The sequence below is a fragment of the Polypterus senegalus genome, chromosome 1 (genome assembly GCF_016835505.1).
Source record: "Polypterus senegalus isolate Bchr_013 chromosome 1, ASM1683550v1, whole genome shotgun sequence".
Lineage (NCBI taxonomy): Eukaryota > Metazoa > Chordata > Cladistia > Polypteriformes > Polypteridae > Polypterus > Polypterus senegalus.
The window spans coordinates 185273689-185287634 of record NC_053154.1 but is presented as its reverse complement, the minus strand read 5'-3'; the positions used below and the strand labels follow the sequence as shown (position 1 = coordinate 185287634).

Below are 13946 nucleotides of genomic sequence, written 5' to 3'. Positions count from 1 at the left end.
GTGGAGGGGCGGGGAATTCCGACGTGACGTCATCAGGAGGCGACGGGGCGGGACTTCCGGTCTTGCGTCAGCGGGGCGGGACTTCCTGTGTGACGTCATAGGGGGCGGGGCTTAAAAGTCATTAATCATTATGATTGACAGCTCTAATTGCGATTTTGACAGTATGTCCCCGCCTATGACTACTCTCCTCTTTGATTTCCACTTTTCTTCCTGCCTGATGGTTCCATCCTCAAAATTATTTTCCCGATGTACCCTTTACCTCTCCTCTGCATGTGCCCAAACCCTCTCAATCTAGCCTCACTAATAAGGGACAATTGCAAATGCTCATGTAACTGCATGTGCAGATGAATGGTAGACTTTGAAAGCCCAGCTTCATAATGTGACATTCTGACAATCAGTATACAACAGATTTCCCACATGAACTGTAGACTTGTTTCGTATTTGGTAAATCTAATGCAATGGAATGGGTTTAGTGTGATAATTTCACACTGATTATATTCATCCTATCATCTTTGTTAGAATAATGACAGCTCAGATGTGCACTCCTGAAAGTTAAACACAAATGTTACCTCTTGCTGCTGCTGGCCAACCAATTCCCCAACTCCCCCAGTCTGTAGCAGCTTGGCTCAGTATTTCCCTTCTGCCTTCTGAGCCATTTTCTTTTACTGGAAGTGCTTTAATTTTTTCACCATGAAATTCTAATGCCATGACTTCCTGCAATCTTAAAAGTGTCATCTTATTCCTGTACCCCCTGCAGACACAGGAAGCCTACTCTGCTCAAAGCCAGGAAATTCTTGTTGCATTCTTCTCAATCCAGGCTGTCACTCCATTGATTCTTGGCTATCCTCATCCTCCATAAAAACAGTCACATTGGCTAGACTATGGTGCCTTGTAGGAGCATTGTGCTAGGTGAGACAGAACCTATACTGTGTGGAGCAGAATGGAGTGGGTGCTTGTCTCTTCCTTAAGGAAAGGGGTCTTAGTTGTAACACAGCAGTCAGTGTGAAATTGGTTTGGACCTTTGGGAATGGAAATCGTTGAGGTCCCCTCCACCTGCAGGAGTACCTGCAGTAGCTCATGAGAGATTTTCACACACAATAGCAATAACACAGTAATGGATTAAGAAATACACTTCTAAATACACACTAAAAAGCACATTTAAAGGTCTGTGTCAGTTTGTGTGTTTTTAGTAAAAAACAGTGCATTTAGACTCTGGGCGTAGCTATATGCAATTGGTCCTGGGGTGCTGATGATACAATTGGTTAATCACACAGATGTGGTCAGCCCAGCTGGTTTTCTTGTTAATGTTCTGAGGATTATAATCAAGGCATCTATGAGCACATTTATATAAAACAGCCTGAGCAGGATAGATAGGAGAATGAGAAAAAAAGAGAAAAAGAGACTGGAAGTTAAATGAAAATAAAAACAAATGATAGATAGATAGATAGATAGATAGATAGATAGATAGATAGATAGATAGATAGATAGATAGATAGATAGATAGATAGATAGATAGATAGATAGATAGATAGAGCGCCAAGGGATGGCGGCAGAAGAAGGGAGTAGGGTTTGTTGGGTGCTTGCCGTAGGACGTCTCCTGTCACTAAGAAGATTGTAATAGTTAAGCAGTGAAATAATTTATTTTAGAAGGAAACACAGAACACTCATGATGTATTTATCTATTTTTGTTAATTTAATCTCTAGTAAAATACACTGATTTTATTAGGACTATTTATTTATTGTTGGACACTGTTTTAATAAGTACTTCGCTCATTTTGCACCTACCTCTGCTGTTGTATGTCCTCATTACCCAGTCCATCCTCGGTACATGACTATTGATGTCTCAGGTTCAACAGGAACATGCCAGCTATGGGCAACCTGGGCCATTACATGCATGCTAATATTTTTTAATCATTTTACAAAGGGTCTTCAGGGTTGCTGTGCTGCATGGGTGGCAGTTAGGGAAGAGCACTTTAAAAGTGAATGTAAGTCTCTTTCATGTTACATTCATTTGAATACTTGTGAAGTATGTTTACAGTTGTCCTCCAACACTTAATACTAAATGTATTATGTAGAGTTTGTCACCATGGGGACACATTCTTAGCATTTGATGACATTATATACTGTACTTTCTTTTGGACAAGACCAGATTGTTAGCTTGATTTTCAAAATAATTGCTGCCATGTATTATAACTGGGAGACAAATGGTTTAAGATTGTTTTACATCTACATTATTTGTGAATCACCAATCAAACTGAGCAATAATGAATAGGATATCTGGTGTGACCACATCATGCCTTCTTTTGATAGGTGGTTGCTTTTTACACCTTCATTCTGAATCGAATTTTCATTTCCAATATCCTCATAACAGGGTAGCACAGTGGTGCAGTGGTAACGCTGCTGCCTCACAGTTTGGAGACCCGCGTTTGCTTCCCAGGTCCTCCCTGCGTGGAGTTTGCATGTTCTCCCCGTGTCTGTGTGGGTTTCCTCCGGGTACTCCGGTTTCCTCCCACAGTCCAAAGACATGCAGGTTAGGTGCATTGGTGATCCTAAATTGTCCCTAGTGTGTGTGTGGGTGTGTGTGTGCACCCTGCGGTAGGCGGGTTTGTTTCCTGCCTTGCGCCCTGCCCTGTGTTGGCTGGGATTGGCTCCAGCAGACCCCCATGACCCTGTAGTTAGGATATAGCAGGTTGGATAATGGATGTATATCCTCATAACAAACACTATAATATATTATATAATGTAATCTGACCCTACATTTCCTTTGTCTTTGTCTATTCTGTTGAAGTACTCCCTGGACATGAGAATTTCTGTTAATGTTGGAGCACCCTATGTATATCAAATGCATAATTTAGGGTCTGGATCTATATTTTAATGCTTTACCATCTGTACAATGTAAGAACAGATTACATTAAATAATGCGTTATAATATTAATTTTTGAGGATATTGAAGATGAACATTAGATTAGATAGAGGACTATTTCATTTATGTTAGGTAGAATGCCCAGAGGGGACTGGGCGGTCTCGTGGCCTGGAACCCCTGCAGATTTTATTTTTTTATCCAGCCATCTGGATTTTTTTGTTTTTGTTTTATCTGTCCTCTCTGGCCATCGGACCTTACTCTTTTTCTATGTTAACTAATGTTGTCTTATTTTAATTTCTTATTTTGTCTTTTATTTTTCTTCATTATGTAAAGCACTTTGAGCTACTTTTTTGTATGAAAATGTGCTATATAAATAAATGTTGTGTTAGATTTGGAATGAAATTTTATTCATGTTAATTAATGTAGTTTTTCAAGAAGATTATGCAAAACTTCTCAAGATTTTTAATTTGAAATTAAATTTGTGTATGTGCTGTACCCCTTATAATGAGGAGGTTACATAGCAAATCATTAATTCAAGGTGCGCCTCTTTTTATTGGCAATCACACAGGAAGGCAGGCGATGACCACCAGATGACAAAAGGGTTAGCTTCAATTTAGGTAAGCTTAGTCTTAATCTTGTTACCTGTTACACTGCAATGAAAGTTAAAACCTAAGATTAGTTCCCAGATTTGGCTGGTTTAACCAGTCTCATTTTAAACACATCTATTACCATACTAATTAAGATACACCTTAACAGACTCAAAATTTAAAAAAAATAGATAAATATACACAAATAAACAAATTATGAATGTCAAAAACATTCAATTGTCCCAGAGACGACTTTTTAAAGTGCAGGTTCTGAATGCATCTACCAGGCTTTTGTGGAAAGTGATAATAGAATTGTCAGAAGAAATGAGCAGTATAAACGTCCTTTGCAATGTTGCAGAATATAAAAATATGTGTGGTTATCTGGGTCACACTCCTTAGCTTAGTGCAATAAACAGAACACAAAATGGCATCCACAGAGAAACAACAAAATAAACATGCAATAATAATGCAAAGTTACTAATGTCAAAAATTTGGATTCATCATAGGGATGCTCATGCTTAATCCTGGAAGGCCAGAGTATCTGCAGGTTTTTATTTAAAGTTAACTGCTTCATTAGAAGCCGATTATTGCTTCTTATTATTATTGAATTAAAATTTGCTTATTAAAATTCCCAAACCTTAACCGATTCTTTTATACTTAAAACAGTTACATTCAATGTTTTTACTTGCTTCTTGTTTTCTTAACCATCTGCCAACTAACACCACAAGAGAAATTCACCCTACAACTTGATTCATTTTACACCTGAGTGTTCATCATGAGGCATGTGCTTCAATAAAAATATAAAGCAACAGAAGAAAAAGAAGTGAAGGACTGATAATTATCAAACTTTTCTGGACCAAAAATCAATTACAAAATGCACACAATACAATACAGCAGAATGAAAACACCAAGCAGACAATATATATATATATATATTTTTTTTTTCCCAAAACAAAACACGTGTAGCACCTTTTGCCATTCAGGACTGACCTTAAGGACTATAGTTTACTTTGCACATTAGACTATTATCTTAGAGTTATTCCAATATGATGAAGGTTCTTCTTACTCTTCCAAAAGCCTGGTTTAATCATTAGATTCAAGAAGAATTGCTTTTTGTATAGATTCATTCTTTGGCTGCCCAGATAATACTCTTCCTAATTCATATAACATAATTGTACCAGAACTGTGTAAACAGCAATATCAGTCATATTTTTAAGTCTCATAGCTGATTTTCAGCTTAATTTTCAACTTATTTCACTTTTTTCAACTGTAATGCAGGGAGGGGTTTCAATCCTCTTTATCATATAGGGAATCAGCCCACCAGAGATTGTCAACTATAGTTCAACACCTGTCCACAAAATTTTCATGTAAGCACAATTCGAATTTTTAAAATATATAAATATTTTAGAAATATAGCCATGTCTTCATGTACTTTGAACAATGCTACTGTATATCTCTGTATACCATAGAGCTGGACTGCAGCTAAGATGCATAGTACCTGTCTCTTTGTCATGCTGAACTTGTTTCCTCTCATCCTCAAATGCACGGAGCCATCGTTGCTTCTGCTCTGGTTTCTTGGCACAAAAAAGGTGGACCTCCTCACTGACTGGACTGAATAGCTTGAAAGCATTTTTAACACTCATATTGAAATCCTTGTCTTTACCATCCTCTATATGCTGTACTTTCATGGCATCCATATCTATTCGTCCCTTGTAGTACAGGATGTCACGACGTAAGAGATCCTATGAAAAGTATATGATAAAGTCTTCTACTAAATAATAAACAATTATATTAAGAGTTATAAAAAGTACCAATACACTGTAATGTTTTACAAAATGTTCCTTTGCATCTTTAAATTGACAAATGTTTAATACTGATAAGATTAATTGTTGCAGCTGATTTGTTCTCCCTTAATTTCCCTCATTACAATTATATAATATTTGTCAACAAGATGAGAATAAAATATATTTTTTTTTACCATTTTGTAATCTTTTGACTTGTTGAGTATTATGTGTTGTGAAAGTGTAGCATCTTGCCTTGTTCTACTTGTATGTCAGCATTGAAGTCAACAGCAGAAGAGTTGTGAACAGTTTCCAATTCAAGAGATCATACAATCTATTAAATGTATAATGATCATCTCTTTCTTTTACATCCCAACTCACTTTTTTGCAGTAGATCAGCTGACGATCAAACAAAAAGAACATGCGCTGTTGGCTCTTAGCTTGGGGCTGGGAGATTTTAGTCATTTCTCCAGAGAAAATTAGCTCAGAACTTTTGCTTAACACATCTTCTCCCTGGGATGGAATAAAAAATTAGCACACTGTAAGGAATTATGTTTTACTAGCAAAATACAAAACCAAGTTTCTTTTGATATGAAATAATTGTCTGTAATATGCTCAGTATTATTATTTGTCAAACCATAATGATATTCTTCTGCAAGATGTTGACAGCCATAAATGTAATCCTGGTTATATACAAGCTAAAGTTTAGTCTATTGGGGTGGTGCACCCACCTAAGGCTAGTTACTGCCTTTTACCTGATGCTGTTGGAAGATGTCCTTAGATTAGATTAGATAAAACTTCATTAATCTCATGGGGAAATTCAAATGCATACAGTAGCAGAAACATAAAAAACAATAATATAGATTCACACAGATAATACAGACAGTCAATCAATCAACCAATAAAAATAAAACTTAATAAATGCATCAGGTGGAAGCTTTGAACTGCCTGATAGCAGTGGGCAGAAAAGATCCCCAGAGGTGCTTCTTAGCAAACAATGGTGAAATGAACCTGTGGCTAAAAGTGCTTCAAGAGAGCGCCTCCTGGAGGGAATGGAGGTGATTTTTCATGATGGCATCCAATTTTGTCATCATTCTCTTTTCCACAACAGCTTCAAGTGTGGCCAGGGTTTGTCCTGTGATAGAGCAGGCTTTCCTGAAAAGTTTGTTCAGGCATTGTACTTCTTTCATGCTCAGGTTGCTTCCCCAGGAGACTACAGCATGGAACACCACACTGACTACTATGGACTGGTAGAACATTTTCAGCAGCATGCTGCATATACAGTATCAAAAGATCTGAGTCAAGTACAGTCTGCTCTGGTCCTTCTTGTGTTGCCAAACCAGGTCAGTTTGTTGTTTATGTCACTCCCTAGATCACAGATGTCAAACTCCAATCCTGGATGGCTGCAGTGGCTGCAGGTTTTCATTCACTTAATTAGTGACCAGTTTTTGCTGTTAATTAACTTATTTTGCTTTAGTCTTAACTTGACTCAGGCCCCTCAGCTGTTTCTTTTTCCATAATTCCCAGCCAAACAATAATGAGAAACAAAACAAGCCACCACACGACCAGCTCATTTGTGCCCATCACAAATAATAAAGAAAAGTGAAGGTCTCAGTAAGATTGATCTCTTAGCTCACCAAAACATTTTGACTGTGTTCTTAAAAAAACAGAAAATTAGCAGTTTTTGGAAATGTCTGCTGTGGTTGAATGAGAGTAGTGATAGGCCACAGAATTAAATAATAGGCTCAATTAACAGCAAAAATTGGCATCTCATTAAGAAACTGGTTGGAGTGAAATTGGATGGAGTTTGTGGACCCAATTTAACTGATCATCTGTTTGGCTTGTTTCACATCTCATTTGTGTTTGGCTGTCATTTTAATGAAGAAATGAATAAATTCAGAGGACTGAATCCTTAAAGACAAGGCTATTATGTGAATTTCCCCTTAGATAGATAGATACTTTATTAATCCCATCTATCTATCTATCTATCTATCTATCTATCTATCTATCTATCTATCTATCTATCTATCTATCTATTAAAATAAATGGAAAAGAAATTAATAAGCAGTGAAAATTGGCCACTGATTAGGAAAAGGGTTAGAATGAAAACTTGCAGCCACACTGGCCCTCCAGTCCTGGAGTTGGACAACCCTGCCCTAGATACTTCCTACTCTGCACCACTTCCAATCCTCTCCCCACCACCCACTGAATGGTGACTGTTCTCAGAACATCTTGTAATCCTGATTCTGTAATGGAATAAGTGGACCCACAGAATGATTACACACATGAATATTGAAAAATCTTGATATTTCCATATCAAAACAGCACAGTGCTACACAGGTGAAGTGTCTTCTTAGCCTACTCTGGACCAGACAAGACACACGTCACGTCACCGTATAAAGCGTTGAGCAGTCATTTGAGTTAGGACAGACAATTGTTCTTCTTATTATTATTATTAGTTACTTATTCTATTAGACTTAGACTAGAATAAACAGAGATTTTAGATTCCAGAAGAATTTTTTATTTTCCTTATTGAGATTTTGTTTTTCCTCTCCTTCAATATCATCTAGTCATATTTTCTGTTAGTAATGTCTTCTTCTTAATTTCTCAGACATTTCTAAACTTTCCGTTATTTACTAGTTTAATGGTAGTATAGTGGTGCTCTGGTTTATGCCTATCTCCCCTTCAAACCAATCCAGGATCTGCAGGTTAAGGTTATTTGTACAGGCAGTGTGTTAGTGGGTTCTAAGATGATGCCAAAAGAGATTCCAAAATTCACCCCAGAGGATCCATGTGACTAAGGATTTTTATTCCAACCAATTTTACAATTACTGCATTATTCTTACTTGTTTGTCCTGAGAAATTCCATAATATTCACATATTTGCATTTTGACAAAACATAAAATGCATAAGTTTGCTTTTCCATTTTCTTTTTTAATTGAACTCCTTTCTCAATGAGAAGACAGATGAAAACAGCAGTGAAATTATTACTCCACTTTAGCATTCAGTGTTTTTCATGCCTGTGTTTGTGTACTGATGTGTGTGAGCCTGCAGAATCAAAGCCTCCTCTTATTCTGGATCTGGTGTCCAAGACTAACCAGTGAAATATCTCTGGCACAACATATCAGTTCAGTTGTTTTACTGTCAGAATTTGTTTCCAGTTTCAAAGGATGTGCGAATATTGTTTTGGGCAATCATAAACCTGCCTCCCTCTCAGAGACATACAGTACATTTATTTGACCATACCATTCCATTCCAGGCTTTATTTAGATTTATGGCCTGTCTCGGATATTTGAACTCATATAAATTAAATTAGTGCTTCTAATATGTCCACACAGCTTAATACCCACGCTGATCAATGCTCTCACTCCTCTCACAGATGGTCCTCTTCTCATCAATAATCACATTCCTAAATTTCTTGGAAGGGGAAATTTAGAAAACTGTTTCTTTCATTTAAGCATCTTTACCCTTTAACCACATTGCTCAATTGTTTGATTGCAAAGTTTTCACACAGCTGCTTTATGATGCAATAAGTGAAGGGCATTCATTCCCTGATGAGTTAAAATCTTTGCGAAGAATGCCAATATGCATGAATATTTCTGACAGAGCCTTAGCAACTGCTGGGGCATTGGCCTTACACAGAGTGGCCACCTCAGGGTACCTTGTGGCATAATCAACCTACATTAGCCTATACTGATAACCATTCTTACTCCTGGGAAATGGGCAAACAATGTCTAACCCAAACCTCTCAAAAGGGACATCCAAAATAAGCATTGATAATTGTGGAGCCCTAGAGGCTCTATAGGCAGAAACAATCTAACAGTCAGGACACGCCCTACAAAAGTGCTCCACATCCTGGCCCATATTCAGCCAATAAAAGCATTTTGAAATGTGTTCCCTCATTTTCTCTGCTTTGTGAAGAGGCCCTGATGTGAGATTTTTTAACTCTTTTGAGACCCTCCCCAACAGGGTGGTACGCCAAAACATGAAATGTGATTGGCGCCTCTGTCAAGGGCTGGTTGTCCATTGCTGAGGCAACCATAGGTTCACAACTCCCCATAGGTTTGCAACATCTCATAAGTTTGTAGCACCACAGAGACAACAGCAAGCTCACTGCCTCCTCATGCAAAGCATCTGTCATCCAGTGGCCACTGACCTGGCCTAAGTCCTGCCCGATTGCTGTGTCTGTGTGTAGTAGTATGGTAGCTCCCATTACAATAAATAACATTGCTGTTCCTGTTTCAAGTTGAATTAAGCTGATTTTCTTAAAATCCTTAGACAGAGCCTCATCTTTTGTGTGCAAGGCAGCGACTCATGCGTCACAACATTATAAAGTTATTTAGGCTAACTTCAAAAATACTCTTAGTTCTTCTTTTATGTTCTCATTTTCTTCCTTAGTTTCACTTAATTTAGTTAATTTAGTGTTAATTCCTAATCTCTATGCATATTTATTTATTTGTTTATTTATTTATATTGAGCTTCTGTAAAGAACTAAATTACCCCAGAGACAAATTAGTTTTCTTTTTCTTTCTTTCTTTCTTTGTTATATTTCTAGAGTATTAATTTATTATAAATTAATTTGTTTGCTTTTGAGTGGGGGAATTAACAAACTACAGTAGACAGGAATAAACACTGCTTGTTGGCATGTCTATATCAGAATTAAACTGACAGTATGATGATAACTCCCAGTTTAACGAGGAAAGGCTATGTTTACTTTTATCTTCTTACAAGCTTCTCCTGCTTATCAAAGGAACAGTTGTTGGGTCATGGAGTCTGGGTGAAATTTCTTCAAAGTATCCGTAGTAGAGGCAGCTGCACAGGATTTTGGCCAAACAGCAGTTGACATCTCATTTTGACAACTGAAATCTCTAATAGAAGAAAAAGTCATCCATTTTAAACTAGCTAAAGGGTCATTGCATTTGACTGAGAAATAATGGGAGGTTAAGAAGCTACCATCTATAGCAGTGACCTAAGATGAGCTCCATGTGTTTGAGAGGCTACAGAGGATGAATTTTGGTCAAAGACTACTATTTGACTACTAAGAAATGGTTAAAAAGAAATTGCCTAGGCTGTTCTTGTCAAGTGTGGGGAAACACTAACCTTACCTAATGGCAGAGATTAGAGCATTTGAGGAACTCCTGTATCATTTCCACAGAGATTATTATCATTTTAGAAAAACCTGGTGATACTGAGTACATTTCCGTGACTAAGGTGGATATGGTGATTAAAACAATCTGTAGTAATGAAGTAGCAGGGGTGAATGAGATACCACAAAAATAAAAAAACAAAGTTCTGGATATTTTATAGAATATGGGGACAATACCTATGGGTGGCATAATGTGGCAGTGGTCCCCATTTTTAAAAAAGAACACAAGAAGATGTGGTCCGGTTACAGAGAAATCAATATGCTTCACCCTCCCTGAAAGAGACAATATTATCTTACTTTGCCTAATAGTTAAATGCCATATAAAGCAGAAGACCCGTGATATGTGTTGCTGAACTCTGACTTTGTATGTATATCTGACAAAACATGAGAATCTACCAAAACTAGCTAAGCAGATTCTATGAACTTGAAGACAAAAGCATTTCAACTTGAGAGAGACAATACTATTTTTACAAACCTATAAAAGACAATGCAGGAAATCCTAGAGTATTGCTTATAACTACTAATTGTTATTAAACAATTATTAAACTATTATCTATGCATGCTTAATACAGGGAATTAAACTGTTTTACATAAATAGGCTAACTTGAATTTCATAGAGTAACTGTTCCTTAATCCGGTCCTAACAGGCTTTTTTACAGAGATTTCAACATACTACTTGACAGTGAATGAAACGTAATTAAATGTTCATTTGATACAGACATTTTCTATAATCTTTATAGACTTCAGTATCCCATTCTCATTAATCACCTTAGTGGATCTTTCTGGAAGTGCCTTAAAAGGGAAACACTTTTATATAACAGGATGAAAATAATTTTTCAAGTTGTGGCACTTCTACATAAGAGATCCATAATATTGTATATTGTGTGCCACAGGGATCAGTTTTGGGCTGTGATGAGTGGTCCGTAGCATTGGGCTAATTTTAAACAATCGCTCACCCCAAAAGTGCAGGCTTCAATCGGGAGCAGGTGAGAGCGGGAACATAATTCACTCCGGGGAAGGATGGGGGTGCCTGGCTGATTGTAATGGCACACGCAAGTTTGCGTGTTATTCACGTGCCTCATTAATTCCTTGGAGGGAGCTGTGCATTCACACTTAGAAGTGGCCCATTAGAAGTATCAGTATAAACCTGCACAAAACAGAAAGGGGAGAGAAGCAAAAGAAAAGGAAAAGATGGACTAAGGTTAAGAAAAGGACAGAGGAATGGTCAGGAATGGGAGAGTTGGGTGAGTGAGTGAGCGAGCAAGAGAGAAGGCAGACAGTCAGGAGGAGAGTCCTTTGAGGGTAGCCTGCGGCCGACACTTGGGGGATGAAGAAGGCCACTCAAATTTAGTTGCTCAGGGAGCTGGAGTGACCACGTGTTATGCAATGGACTCTCTGCAGAAGTCCAGGAAGGCAGCGGGAATCTGAGAGTGGAGGCTCGGATTGGGAGCCATGCTAGAGAGCCAAGGACAGTAGGGACCCGGGCCTGGGCTCAGATGGAGAGCCCTGCTAAGGAGCCATAGGCAACAGAGACAGAGGCCAGTTTAACAGAAGAATCCCTGAAGCCTACAAAAAAGTCGTAATCCTGGGTCACCTTAAATTCCTTCGCATCTCTCCATCAGCGCCTTTTGTTTTGCAAATGTGTCGATCAGCACAATCTGCAAGTAGCTGAAGTTCTCCCAGCTCAAGTATGTTTATCAGGGTGTGAGGTGCCTGGAGTTATACAGAGTAAATAATATATTGTTATTTCGAAAACATACATTTCATGTGTGTTCCATGTCTGCAATGATCTGGGTAAATGTAGGATGTCAGGAAATGCGAGGTAAGAAATGCTGAACACATACCTAAAACAGAAACGTTTTCCATGTTATAGTATAATGATGTGAAGTGTACAATGTGTGAAGATTTTAGTCCAAATATCAAATAAACATGTGCACTTTTATTCAAGAATATAACCAAAGAAAAAAAATCATGTTGCTGTCAATGAGTTAAAATCCAAAGATCAAATGTTAATTAACAGAAAATTGATATGCCTTCTTGGATGGTACAGAGGTAAAAACTGCTGTCTTATAATGAAAAGGTTGCATGTTCGAGTCTGGGTGCTCCTCGTTTTGAGTAGTGAGCTGCTATTATTATTACTATCATATAATAAAAACATACATTTGATTTGAGTCTGTAACACCCGGTGTAAATTTTGGCTACTTGTAAAAGTTAGTGCTTTTTTTATTATTCAGTTTTATTCTGTCAGTGCTGTTCACATGGTACAACGAACTTGCCTCTCCCTTTCTGAGTTGATGGCATTTATCTCCATTCTTTTCACAAGAGCAGCGATGACCACAGTTGGTGTCTGTTGGTTGGTTGGAGAAGGAGACATCATAATAAAATGGATGCATTGGGGAGGCGATTTTAAAGGAAAGTCTCTTGTCTCAGGATTTTAACCTCCATTTTATGGATATTTATTTGAATTGTTTTTAACTTCCATGAGCACTGTTATCACCTTTACACCTACCCTTTTCTATGTACAGTATGTGTCCTCATTTGCATGGCTCATCCCTTGGTTGTGTTACAGGTGATGTGGGTTCAAGTGGCTCCCATAAAGTCAATATTTTGCTAAAATACTGTGAGATAAATAACTCTGCAAAATGGAAGTAGTCCACAAAAAGGAAGCTCGTTCAAGGGTCAAGCTTTTGAAATAAAGACATACCTCTTGACCAATAAAAAGGGGAAAGATGTACATTGTCATTAAGGTCACAATACAAAGTGACACTCAAGACTTGAACACTTTTTATGGTGTATCATCTACAGGCATGATAATAAAAATACTGAAGAAATTAGGAAAAAAGGCAAGTTATGTAGTAGAGCTAAGCCACAATGAAACAGAATTATGTGCATTTTTTCCAGTAGCTCTTGTTCAGAAAATGATTGAAAAAGAACAACCAAGGATGGGGTTTTTGCAATGAGCACAAGTAATTAGTAACATTTAGTGTTTCTTTCATTCAGCCTGCATCAAGTCCATCTTATAGGTCAACTTTAAATGAGACATTACCGTTTACTGTTAGTGTTATTTAGTGGTGCTCTCCCCTACTGCAAATACTTTCCACAGTCCATGATTGAGGGTAAGAGTGATATAATGCCAAGGTAATACAGGAACTCTAACAAAAGAAATTAGACCTATGGAGAAAAATGTTTTGTATCAAAGGTAGAGGACATCCCAGTATTTTGGTACTTGCTTGCCAAGTACCTTACATTACCAAAGACCCAATATTTTTGAGAGGAATTACTACAAGAATATCAGATAGTCATTAGTAAGTAAGAGAACATACTTAATGTTTGCAGCTGCTATGTTCTAATGGGATTTGTCTGTCTACAGGGATCCCTAGTTAATATCCTCCCCCTTATAATTGGATCTTCTTCTCTCTGGCTGTTCCCATTAGGGGTTGCTACAGCAGACCATCTTTTTCCATTTTCTATTTCCATAATTGGATCAATTACCTTTAAATGTAAATTCTAATAAAAGACACTTACTGTATATTACAAAAAAATGATTGTAATTAGATGGTGTAGATATA

The 13946-nt window shown here is 37.5% G+C and overlaps 1 protein-coding gene across 2 annotated transcripts in view; it reads right to left on the bottom strand.

Annotated features, from left to right (window-relative positions):
• The window catches only part of LOC120536033 (rho guanine nucleotide exchange factor 4-like), a 402069-nt gene that overhangs the window by 37905 nt on the left and 350218 nt on the right, over positions 1-13946 (bottom strand). The window contains exons 9-10 of one of the 2 annotated variants that reach the window (XR_005635003.1): positions 11334-11524; positions 5660-5744 (exon numbers count right to left, since the gene is read on the bottom strand). Coding sequence is in view for 1 of the 2 variants with exons in the window: in XM_039764347.1 (XP_039620281.1) it covers positions 5613-5744 (132 nt within the window). In the remaining variant the exon portion in view is untranslated. Of the gene's footprint in view, positions 1-5612; positions 5745-11333; positions 11525-13946 lie in introns of those variants that run through there. The other variant, XM_039764347.1, reaches the window with a different exon arrangement.